General features: G+C 44.0%; 1 protein-coding gene across 4 annotated transcripts; it reads right to left on the minus strand.

Moving 5' to 3' along the window:
- Positions 1-1,076: 1,076 nt before the first annotated feature.
- On the minus strand, positions 1,077-12,807 carry acp7 (acid phosphatase 7, tartrate resistant (putative)). 4 transcript variants are annotated; one of them, XM_076977666.1, is made up of 15 exons: positions 12,649-12,807; positions 11,998-12,122; positions 11,501-11,643; positions 10,535-10,735; positions 10,140-10,322; positions 9,272-9,297; positions 8,123-8,220; positions 6,299-6,361; positions 4,954-5,068; positions 4,563-4,676; positions 3,674-3,740; positions 2,960-3,027; positions 2,674-2,745; positions 2,035-2,172; positions 1,077-1,761 (listed from the first exon to the last, which is right to left on the minus strand). In XM_076977666.1, the coding sequence occupies exons 3-15, from the start codon at positions 11,601-11,603 to the stop codon at positions 1,696-1,698; spliced, it is 1,314 nt and encodes a 437-aa protein (XP_076833781.1). In that variant the 5' UTR covers positions 11,604-11,643; positions 11,998-12,122; positions 12,649-12,807; the 3' UTR covers positions 1,077-1,695. The 4 variants fall into 4 exon arrangements, with proteins under 4 accessions (XP_076833781.1, XP_076833780.1, XP_076833778.1 ...); XM_076977665.1 differs by having other exon boundaries at positions 2,653-2,745; XM_076977663.1 differs by having other exon boundaries at positions 2,035-2,211; positions 2,653-2,745.

The raw sequence follows: 12,807 nt of genomic DNA on the forward strand, positions 1-12,807 counted from the left end.
AGATGAGTGTAAAAGGAATGAAACCCTAAATTTTGAGTCCAATATATTCTTGAGTTGGACTTGTGCATTGTTTTTACTGCAGTAAAGATCAACCCACAGGCAGGCTTTCAGAGGGCATAAAACTGTATCCTGTTCTGGGTTCAAAATAGCCTTGTATAACCTGTAGCACAACAACAGTTCTGCAACATCACATCCTCAATTTGTTTTTATTAGCAATTGTAACAAATAGCTGATACGTTACAACTGCTAATCAACCCAAATCGAGGATGTGATATTTAGCATAAAATCACTGTTTACATATTTCATTGATATTCTGTACAGTTGGCTCCCTGAGCTCCCAAATCGCCTTGCTTGTTTACACACTGAGGTTCACATGCTCTCCTGCAGTGAAAAACAATGACATACCACTGCCCACAGCAAGCACATTAAACCAACACAGTAGTCCCAGGCCACCATAAAATCACACGTGTTGTTTGTTATTAGGTGATCTGCTAGAGAACGTTTTGTCTCTGCATTTAGAGCATTAAAGCTCCTGAAAGCCTGTCTGAATGTCTTGTTCTGCGCCCCACGGTTCAAAGAAGTTAATGCTTTCGCCGCATTTTACTTTAGCACCAAAAACAAAATGAAAATGTGCAGAAAATGTGGTGTTCTTAATATTTTCTATTTTGGAAAAAATCTTGGAATTTTGCTTTCACTGCCAGCTGGTCAGCCAGAGGCAAACCCAGGATGGCAGACTGTGCCTCGCTGCGTAACTGGACCACATGTTCATTAGAAACGAACCGCCTGGCAACAGCTCAGCCAGCCGTTTGGACCCTGCTGCCACGAGCGCGGGTTTATTCTGCAGGCTGGTTTATTCTGCAGGTCTGCACTAACCACAGATATGAGGGTTACATAACCGAGCTTCTGTGCTGGCTGCCTACAGAAGCTGAAGAAGAGAACTTCACCCACCAGTCACGGTTTGGGTGCATGTGGCAGACGGTTCAGTTTTCTATAGTGAAGGTACAATGCAAGCTTGGGATTTTTTGCTCAAAGAAAGTACTGTTTCCTTTAGAGTATAAAATGGTCGGTATCTTGGAGATAATTAAAAAGGATGATTTATTAAACTTCATTCTCAAGTGAAAAGCATCAGGATTCAGTGCAATAGAGAAAGAACAGTATATGAAATTTAACGAACTGTACCAAACGTCCCTGTTGAGTTGAAATAGTGAGTTCCAAGTAAATAATAGGTTCAAATGTACATTTGTAATAAATTCACATCTATTTCACTGATCTATTCATTTTTGGAGCAGACCCTCTAATAATTTTTCATTCCAAAGGAGTTATCAGACCCAATATCTTGCAGTGATTTATATTCATAATTTAAGACGCATGACGTCCTGATTCAGTTAAAGACATCTCCTACTCTTCAGTGTCTGAAGTGAGCCAGGTTCTTAACACTTAACAAGAACTGCACAGCCGATATGTGGACAGAAAGGGTTCCAGATCTGCATAGTTATCTCCACTCCGAAACTCATTCATGGAGCTACTACTCAAGATGCTTTACTGTTTGACTGGCATAAGATGCATGGAATTGTCCTCTTGCTCATCTGCTAAAGGCCGTGGCTGTAAAGTTTTAAAGTGTGGTTTTAGAGTGCAGGAACCTGAAGAAAAGTGGCTTCTTTAGTCTTCGTCACCTTCCCAAAGCTGATGGAGGCCTCAGAGCCAAGCATCTGGCCCGTGAACATCCTTTATCAGCAGGAGGCTGTCTATGACTCTTCCAGACTGGGAACAGAGTAATGTTTTAGTTAAATGGAGCCTTTAAAAGTATTTTATTCATTATCTTAACAATACACCATTTTATATACACTTGGTAATATGGTAATCTGTAGTCCAAAGACAATGATATTTTTAAAAGTCTTCCAAAAAAACTGGACATATTAGAACCAAGTGCCATTTTGTTTTGTTATTGCTCCCAGGCAGGGATGCATTTTTATTCATCATTTGGAATTGGAGCAGTATCTGAAATTCAGGCCAGGAATTGAGAGGGTTTGTTACCTGGTCATCTGACACCTGCTCCAGGTAGATGTGTGTGGAGTTGAGGAGCTGCATGCGGGTGTAGCCATAATCTGCACTTCTAAACGCACTCCAGTCTCGTGGCTTGGGAATAAAGCCATCGTGCTTTTCCCGACAGCCCTGACAAAGACAAAACACTGGCTCCAGCACTGTGGTCTGCTGGAAGGATCCAGACATTTCCTAGCGTTATTTTTCTCAGCCCTTCTGAAGTGCTGATTATAACAGTAAAGGGAAAGGAATTCTTGTGACCTGAACAAAATGTTAAGTATTTGTCATAGCAGATTTGTTTTGGTTTGAAGAGGTAACTAATTAAATTAGTTATTTATTATAGCAATTATGTCCACAGAAGTGATGTATAGGCTATTAGAAGTTCGTGTTTAACTTTACACATTAAGCAAGTATGTAAAAAAATCTTTTTAAACATTTCCCCATTTCACACTGCTAATAAAGGAGGAAAACTAAGACGTGTGTATTCGGTATCTATGACCAATACATGCATGGGTAATACTGGAACTAATTTAACTTTAACTAAAATCTTGTAAATGTGGTATAAATAAAACCCATGGTAATACAGATACATGTAGCGGGATGTAGCAACACCTTTAAACAGGTGACACTTACGGCAGAGCCAGTGATGATATGCACGGGTGCTCTGGGATTCACGTATGGTTGCTCAGTGCTCCCATTAAACACCTGAGACAGACAAGCCACAGCAGAGTAAATGCCATTACAGAGCAGTGAACTCGAAGATTATGGGCAATTACAGCAGAGTATTACACGGAGTTGTGGTTGGAAGACATCGTTAAGAGTTGTGCCTCATGTAGTAACAAAATGGAGATCAATGAGACAATTAGCTCAGTGTCCTAGCATGCTGTAGGACTCATTGTGGAATTCCATATACACAAACCTTGTAATCGTACACAGGCCACAGTCTCTCATAGGTGTGCTCATGTGCCCAAAGCTCCAAGTCCACGCCTGCAATTACATATCCACCCAAACCACACATTACTGGGTTCTGCACAACCAAATACCATCACCCCCCCCCCCCCCCCCCCCCCCCCACCTCCAAAATAAACACTACAGCTAAATAATTCCCCCATTCTCAAACCTCATTATTACATCAAACCACATCCATTATAGCTGTGAGGCTTCGGGCCCATATTCCGAAACACATAATTCAGTGGAACTCCCAGCATGCTCGGTGAGGTATCTACGCGGGGAGGGAATTCTGCTTCCCTTTGTTTGGCCAAACAGGCCTACCTTCATCTGTAAACAAACACTGAGCTGATCCCCAGAGCATGTGAGGCCTGAGCACATGCACCCCTACCCAGACGCGGGGGGGCGGGGGAGGGGCGCCTGACGACCTCGGGCCTCGAGTATCAATTTGCTCCTCTAAATGAACAGAGGGGCGCTCGAATTCCACACACCACCTCCTGAAGCCCTCCGGGTCTACTCTACGAGCTAATCAGTAACAGTGTACTTAGCTGAACGCCAAGTACGTTTGTCCCGAGATGTGCAGCTCCCCACAGTGTCTCGCCAGACGGGAACCTGTTTCTGATTCTCGCTAGAAGTGCCCGTGGCCTGTTGCGATGAGGAGCATGTGGTGCGATTAAAGAGGTACCGTGGCGATAGAAGAGGTCCTCCAGGCCAGGGGCTGGTGGGTCGGTGTCGTTGCGTCCAAGTCGAACCTAAAAAGAGGGGAAGGCAGGGGGCAGAAGATATGGGCCTTGCCAGCGCTCGACACCGGCTTTACAGCCCATTTGGAATGAAAGGTATGGGTGTGTGCGCTAAACCAGAGGAAATGCAGTAAAAGAGAGAGAAACCAAGCGCAGGTTATAACGGCTATGTGAATGTTCCAGACAGTGAGGAACGTAGGGTTGGCTTAGGACTGCTTAGAGCTGCTTGCAGGGGCTAATAAACCTGTCCACAAATGGAGCACGGTGCAAATCTTCATAATAGGTGTTCATGAAATCCAGGAAGGCCTCCTGAGAAGCTGCAGGATCAGGCATTTCCCCCCAAAGTCTAATCTACAAGCAGTTTACTGAGATACATCAGCTTCTCATTATCCCTTTAAAAGCTGCTGTGAAATTAGACTATAATTGGTACACTAGAAAAAAAAACCTGAATTTGTTTTAGCACTATTTATTTTTTTTACAACTGTGTATTTAAGAGACAAAACATGCAGTAACACAGTAGTAGGAACACAGATTTATGACTTCATTAGGCCGGTGTGACCAATAAGAGGGACAGAGCTGGCGCCAAGGGGCAAACTTTGGATCCTTACAGACACCACTCGTTCCTTCTCTCCATTATCCTGTCAGGCTATGGACAGCCTGACAGGCAGCCTGACCTGAATACTGTCCTCTCCTCAGTATACAACACTGGGCATAGAGACGGAGGTAGTCTTCATGTCAATGCACATGACATGTTTCAGGCCAGATGAGACCTGCTTGTATGAGCATTATTAAATGATGGGTCGTTTAGGCGTGAGGTGGAGAAAATGCTTTTACATAGCTCTCAAACTTGGTGCAGTCGTCGTGGTCATCATTGGAGCAGTACATGGGTCTGTGTGCCATGGTGATGATCCAGGGCCGTGCCGCCCTGTTCTCTGGTCTGTTTGCTTCCTGGTTAGAAATAGCCACAGCAGCAAGCTAAAGACATCTATCAGACACCCAGTATACATTATCAGTATACATTATCAGACACCCAGTATATATTATCAAACACACACACACACACAAACACTATTTATAAATGCAAGATATTACCAGATTAACAAATACTTTGTCATTCTCTCAGTTCATATCATAACTCCCATCATATGTGAATAAAAGGTTTCTTAAATGAGCTAAAATTATCCCAAGATGAGCACATGCACAGTGTTTGTGTGTTAGCCTCTACCTCCAGGTCCCTCTTCAGCCACTCGTACTGCCTGAAGAGAAGGTCCAGGCCGTACTCCAGGTAGAAGTAGACCTCAGTGGAGAACGAGACGATGTGTGCTGACCCGATGTCCCAGCTGCAGGCAGACGTGCAGACATAAACACACTCGAGTGCTTTCCCAATGCCACAGCAGGCAGAAGGCAATTCACGCTTTATACAAACAGGCGTGCTGCTTTGACGGCGATAGCCTCGGTAATTATTGAAGAGGGGCTTTTTCACGGAGCAGATGAACACTGTCTGCTCCCATGTCATTAAAGCTAAACCTCAGCAGTCTCGCCAGCCCCTCAGGAGCGAAACAGTCACACAAAAATGTTTGAGTTACAAATGATTTACTGGTTAACTCAGGAACATGCCAAATACACCCAATAAACCTAAAACAAAGCAATAGACACACAGGCAGATCACAGAAATAAAGGGTCCTGGGTTAAGTTGCTTTACTTTTAAATTAGTTTTGTGTTAAAATTATAATTCAGAGTGTCTATGTAGAAGGGTCAAACGGTATATTGGGGTTAATGTAAGACTCTCAAACACTAAAGCATTAAAGTCATCCGTCATCAGAGGCAAAATGGACGCGTGAAGTTGTTGGGAGTTCTTAGTGAGTCTCGTTTGAGTCTGCTCTCTCACCAACACACAGGGCCTGACGTTTGATCAGAGCCATCTGAGAGGAGAGCACAGCTGACAGTCTGGACTGCGCAGGCCATTATGCGTTCAGACTCAAATGAAAACAGAAAAGGAAAACGAAGCTAAGCTGTTAACCTGCTCTAAGATGGCTGTGGGCTGAGCACATCAGAGATGTCATTTCACCACCGGAGAGATCCACAGCTGCCCACTGCTCGTGGCAGTCCACGTGTCTGTGGGTATGGCTTTCATTAGAGCGGGAGCGCGCATGAACGCAGGACTCTTCTGCTCCACAAACACAAACCATGCGGGCCGTCACATGGCCCGCTGCGTGTGGAGTGAAATTTCTGCTGCGTTAGTGGTGAACTGCAGCTGGAAAAAAGAAAAGAGCTGAGAGCGTGCTAGTACTGAGCAGGCCCACGTTGCCCTTCCAGCGCAGCCAATGGGACGACAGCGCAGCCAATGGGACGACAGCGCAGCCAATGGGACGACAGCGCAGCCAATGGGACGACAGCGCAGCCAATGGGACGACAGCGCAGCCAATGGGACGACAGCGCATGATGAAACCGTTCTTGCGCTCCTTTTAAGCAGGACGCCATGACGGCAGGCCTACAGTCGTTGGATGGCCGCCCCATTTCTTGGCCCGAGACCCAGGCAAGGAGCTGGCTGTGAGGATGGGGGCTCCTACCTGTACCATAGTCCCTCCGTCTGGCCCGGCATGCTGAAGCGCCTCCTGTAGTGCGAGAAGTTGCTAGAAAAACAAACAGATCAACCGTCAGTGGCACGTGCGTCGACCGCTCCAAACGCCTCAAGACTCCGGGCTAGAAGTATGCGGCCCGCTTTTTCCATCAGCCAGAGCTATGTGCTGGGCCGAGCTAAGCGCACGCCATCACATTTTTTGGTGCTACAGCGTAAACGACTTTCTAGGAACACGAGCAGCAGACATTTTTCAATCCCTTCATATCTTGGTCTTAAAATGGAGGGGCCGGGTTTGTGAAGCAATTGTGAGATCCAAGCTGTTCAGACGCACTGCAATGAATAAAGGAGAAATACCACCACAGAGCCGCCAATTGGATCCAGGCATTGGTGGTTAAAGAAGTGACAAGTTTAGGGTCATGGCCACTGACTAGAGAGTTAGGTCAAGGGGTGTTTGAGTTTGTGCAAATGTCCTGAGGAGTGATGGGACGAAGGTGGACATGAACCTCAAAGCACAGTCAGTACCTCAGAGCTCAAGCTAGATCAACTGGACTCACTTCTGGACAATCTAATTTCTGGCTAATTATCAGTGAAACCTTTCAAGTTCTAACAAAACTGAACCAGGAGTGGTCAGGATTGTCAACTTTATAGCTCCCTCTTGTGGCAATGGCAGGGAAGAACAGACATTCAGGAGATCTAGTCACCATAACGAATACTGATTGTTACACTTGTGTATGGGTGTACACGTGTGCCCCTACATCAATCACACACTGACGAAACAACACAACAACGAAGACAGCCTCAGATATTTTAGCCTCAGATGGCCCATCATAGGGTGTCCCAGTCTGCTAGGACAAACAGGTAAAAACAAACACCAAAACACCATCACAACACAGTGGCTGAGGGAAGACAGACCACTGCCCCCCACTGCTCAGTACCAGAACGCAGGAGGAATGTTTTCCTTCCTCAAGTTTGCTTATCTATTTTTTTCCCCTGTCAATTACTATAATCATGCCATAAGCATTCCTACAGCTATCCACAGTCTTTTCCTCTTAACGGTTTCAGTGTATCTGTCCACAGTGCACCACAAGCATCTCCCTGAAGCAAGCTAATTTGCTTCCATTAAACAAGGGCTAGTGAGAGATGAAAGCCATTTGTTGGTACTTAAAAAAATGACATTTCTGCAGCCATATTTGGTGTTAGCAGTGAGTGGAGAGAAGGCTCTCTTCAGCTGGGTATTTATAATGGTAGCACAGCAAATGGCAGTTTAGTTAGTTGCAGCTAAGAAACTGAACTACTTGTGTTCAAATTGAACAAAACGAGAGGGAATATCTTTAAACCCTGACGGGTAACTCGTTTTTTCACCCTCCGCTGAGCTCGTTCTCCAGAGAGGAGAAGGACCCATGAGAGGACCCAGCCGAACACACACCAGGCCAAGCAGCTCTTTAACGCTGGATCGACCCAGAGCAGAGCGGACAGGAATGTGGCGGTAGTGTGGCGTGGCGAGCACTGTGAACTGCGGGCAGATCGAAAACAGATATCGTCTAGACTGCAGAGCGGCTGTTTATCCAAAGAATGAGGCGCTTCAGGAGCCATGTCATCAACATGAAAGCATCAGAGCTTCAAAAATGGGAAGATTAATAACAATGACAAACCATTTAACTGAAGTAAAAAAACACTCATTCTGCACTAATTACACTACAGTCTGGTGCGGACGGAAAGGACTCAGTCACGTAAAAATATAAATAACTGGCAGTAGGACCAAGTGTTTTGTTTAGATTGTGCATCTTAATGAGCATGAACCTGGAATACTTACTATGCCCACTCATGATTACCAGGGCAGGTCATATAGGGCACATAGGCAGCAATGGACTCTATTTGTTTCATAAACTCGTCCCCGATTCTGCCATCATCCTGAAACAAATGTGTGCACCAAGGCGCAGACACACACAAACACACAGGCAGACAAAACATTAAACTGAGCTAAACGTCTAGACACCGTGCTCATAAATTACTGAAACTACGGGCGAAAGAAAGGAGAGAGTGCTCTCGAACTGACAAATAACATAACACATGTTAAGCAACGCTGACAGCCTAAATGTGGCAATATTCATTAATGATGGCCATACGTTTCCCTAATGCTCCTAAGTGGCAAATGGAGAAGAGCAAACTGTCAGCAAGTCTGACCGCGAAGCCTCAGCACTGACGGGAAGCAAAGTGAGAGCAGGCGAGAGCCACATCAGCTCGGGCACCATTAGGGCAAACCAGCTCCCCAGGCAACTAACCCACCATTAAATGATCCACCATTAAACCAAGAACAACCTTGATGAAATCTGAACCAGACGTTATGAAAAATATTATAATGAGGGGCAATTGTGGGCTAATGTCTGTACAGGGTGTACTAAGGTGGAGGGCCCTAACAAGTTTCCTAGGTAGGCTAGCAGGGGGGCGGTGGAAAGAAGCTGCTAGCACAACTGCTTCTAGTGAGGTGTCGAGACCTTACCGAGTGCTCGCCTCAAGAGGGATCCCATATCCTATGACCTTAAGAGTGCTTTGACAGACACAGGTCACGTCTCAACTGCAAGCTCGAGTCCCTGTACTCAATACTTCAAGGCCACATGATTTCAATTATGCCACTTTTAGGTCATTACCAGCCAGTTCTATTCAAGTGACTGCGGTCATTGGTGTCCAGGCAATGCTTTGCAAAATTCCAGCAGGACTGGTCCACTTTGAGCACCATATAACAATTATTTCACATAAAAGTATTTAGACATCCTACAATAACGATCAAACATTACACATCTGGATTTTGTCCGATTAATTTGTTTAGATAAGCAAACAATCCTAAACGGTCCACATCAGAACAGTGTTTAAGGAACATGTGGGGAACTTATTTGACCCGACCCTGTTATGTGGGGCAACATATTATTGCAGGATTCAAGAAAAAGGTTCCAAGTAACGTTACCTCATGCATGTCGTAGGCAAAGTCTCCTGCAAATATAAAGCATATAGAACAATCTCAGATCTGAGATTAAAGGGGACCTATATTAGGCTCATTTTCAAAGTACTTAATTTTCTTTATGGGGGCTACTAGAATGAATGTACATGTTTCAGTGTTAAAAAAACAGTTATTTTTCTTATGATATACATCCCTATTCACTCTCTGAAATACTGTTAGTGCTCCTGTGTCTTTAAGCTCCCCCTTTCCATTGAACCCAGTATGGTCTGATTAGTCAGGTTGCTCACTCTGTTCTAGCCAAATTTGCAAACACATGGGCAATAAGAATGGTGTTATAAGATTGTCACATTGTAACAAAGGAAATGGCCAGAAATTCCAACTAAATGTTTCATGCAGCTGAGAAAAGCAGTTTCAGTGTGAGTTCTGACGTGTACTTTGGACTCTGTGTTTACACACACATTATATTATATTATATATATATATAAAATATATATATGCATAAAAAACTAGATAAGACACTAAAGGAGAAAGCCAGTAAACCATAATACGACTGATTATAAACAGAAAACACTGTCTCACTCTCTCCAATAGACTCCAAGAAACTCTTTCCAATAAACGTTTTAGGCCCTGTAATCTGTCTTCAATAGATCAGAAAATTGTTCTTCTGAGAATTTTGTACAAAATTCATAGAGTTGTGACCCAACACACAATACCAATCAGGCACACTTTTAATGGCTGGTGTTAACACCAACAAATGCCTATTAAGACTGCCTGCTTCAAGGTTTATACAGTTACTCATAGAACTGATAGAACATGACGCACTAAGAAGAAATTAGAAGATAAGAAGCGAGTTCAAGTATGTAGAAGGGTTTACCGATGTGGAGGATGACATCATACATCCCCATCTGGGTCTCCTTCTGCAGCCTGGCCAGTGACTGAGGGTTCTCATTCCCCATATCTCCAAACAGAGCAAATTTAGGACTAAAGCTTGTGCTCTCATTTAGAGCAGTAAAGGAGAAAACATCACTCCAGCCTTCTCCACTGCCGCAGTGATAGACTGTAAAACACACATGCATACATGTAGGCATGTACAGAACAAACAGCCACGCGAATTAAAACATATGTAATTTAAACATTGTTTCTAAAAAATAAATACTTAAATCTTAAAGCAGTTGCCACAGCACAGCCCATTAGGATCACTGTCATGATATCAGACACATTTTACCACTTGTCCAATTTAGCTCAAACAGAAGGTGAGAACAGACTTACCATATGCAGAACCAGGCTTCAGGTCAGACAGGGTGACCTGGTGAATGTATATTTTCCTCTTCTCTAACCCTCCATCTATAAACACGGTGGAGTTTCCCTTGGTAGACAGACTAAAGAGCTTCCCACCCCACAGACTATACTCCACCATAGTGTCAGTCTCATTTAGGGTTGTCCAAGTGATCACCATTGAACCCTTCACACCTGTGGGAGGAGGGGGGGATGAACTCCATTACCCATAGTCAATAACCAATCATGAATATCACACAGCTTAGTAACAGACAAACCTCTTGTTTTTTCAACTGACAAAAAAGGTTTTCATTTCCCACCGCAAAAAAAATTATTAAAACAGTGATATGCAAAGTAAAGTTATTCAACAGCTCATTTAAACTATATACTTGCTTCTTAAAAAAATAAACCTGTCAGAAATGATTTAAGAGAGAAACCAGTACTATCTGACAGGCATACTTGTTATATAGCTATATGAAAGCCTGCCACAACCTGTAGAATACCACAAAGGAAAATATGTAAGAATGTAAGAAACATATTTTATTGTGCCAACCACTGTGTGAGCGTCTGTTAGGCTGCACAGGATAACAGCAACTGCTAAATTACTAAATGTAAATGTGAAACAAATGATTAGTACACAACCCAAATAATGAGAACCAACAGCAGCAGTTTGGCCACATGTTCTCATAAGCTGAGTGGAAAGACAAAAGCTTGAATTACAGGAAGAAGAAAACATGAATGACAAAACCCAGAAATAACTTGTGAGCATCTATCTTTCCAGCCTTCAGATTGATTTGGAATAGCCAGACATGATAAATCTCTCACTTCCTGAGGAATGAATAATCAATTTTCACAAGCTGGGTTCACTAGGGCTAAAGTCTATATACACATCGTATACAGTTGACTGAAACTCAAGAAATGGAAGTCATGAGTGTATTAAAGCAGGAGGAGCTCGCTCACCTGGGTAAGATATGTGTACCTGCTCAGGCTGGCTCCCAATAGGGGGCAAGCATAACGCCACACTCATCATGCCACAGAAGAGCAACACGTACAGAGCAGCCATCTTCCCTTGGCTTTGTTCTCCTTTTGTTTTTCTCTCACTCCTGAGAAACAAAAAGTGCTCAGGTATGTTAACTATCCACTACAGTCCCATGACCTGCTGTGTAAGCTCATCTGTATGTCACACGATCAGTGACGATCACATATAACAATGTCAGAACTTCTGTAAGGGTGGCATTAACTCAGTGAATTTCTGAAGCAACTTTTCTGTAAGGTCTTAATTTAAAAAGATGCCTTACAATGTTTTTCACTTCTGTTAACAGTTTGGGAAAATGAACACATCTGACAGCAAAACAAAATCATTTAAAAGTGCTGATGTATGGTGTATGAAAAGGGAAGTGTCTTGCATTTGAAACAAATGCTTTAACGAGTTGAAAATTACGCAGTTACTTCTTCACCTGTTCACATTGACTTCACGCTACTGGATGTGAATCCCAAGAACCATGTGCGTAGCAAGGCGCATGCTGCTGGGAGCAAGAGCCAGGTCCACTTATGGAGGCCATCAGAACCGCCAGAAACACATCTAAACACCAGATATGTCCAGTCCACATACAGAGGTCAGAGCACATCAAATCAGTTAGCTAACAGGTTGGCATATTAACTTAATTATCAAAGTCACATTTCCATGAGTCCTGGAGAGATTAAGGTTGTTAAAGCTCTAATCCCGACAGGTTAACGCACTGTTGGGGTTCTACACTTCACGGGCAAACCGACCCAGTGAAACGGCACTGTCGTGTTTTTGTTGTTATCCTAGCAGGCTAACTGGCTTAATACAAGACTGAGCAAAAACAGAGGGATACTGGCGAACAAAACACTAACTAAAGGGCCGTACTGGCTGACACAGACGAATGGCGAAGGTCTTTCTGCAGACCTACCCGAGCGTGACCGAGCTAAGGCAGGACGGTCTCCAGGTTTATAACCAGCTACAGACGTGAGCTCGGCTAACGTAACCAAACCGCCTAGCCAACTGTGATTTAACCGAATAACTTTTCCTTAGTTAAGGTGCTAGACGCTACGGCTAGCGAAGTGAAACAGACCCAAAGGCACACCTTAAGTTTTAGTGGTTATATTCGGAGTGTTTCCGAACGCATAATGTCGATATAAGCGCTAACTCTGCTAGCTGCTATCAGTTTCGCCTCACGACCAGTCCTGGCTTGTGCGCGTGCACTTCTGTGGGTTTGTTTTGAACAGGTGACGCGTGTGCGTAT

The sequence above is a fragment of the Brachyhypopomus gauderio genome, chromosome 17 (assembly GCF_052324685.1).
Source record: "Brachyhypopomus gauderio isolate BG-103 chromosome 17, BGAUD_0.2, whole genome shotgun sequence".
NCBI lineage: Eukaryota > Metazoa > Chordata > Actinopteri > Gymnotiformes > Hypopomidae > Brachyhypopomus > Brachyhypopomus gauderio.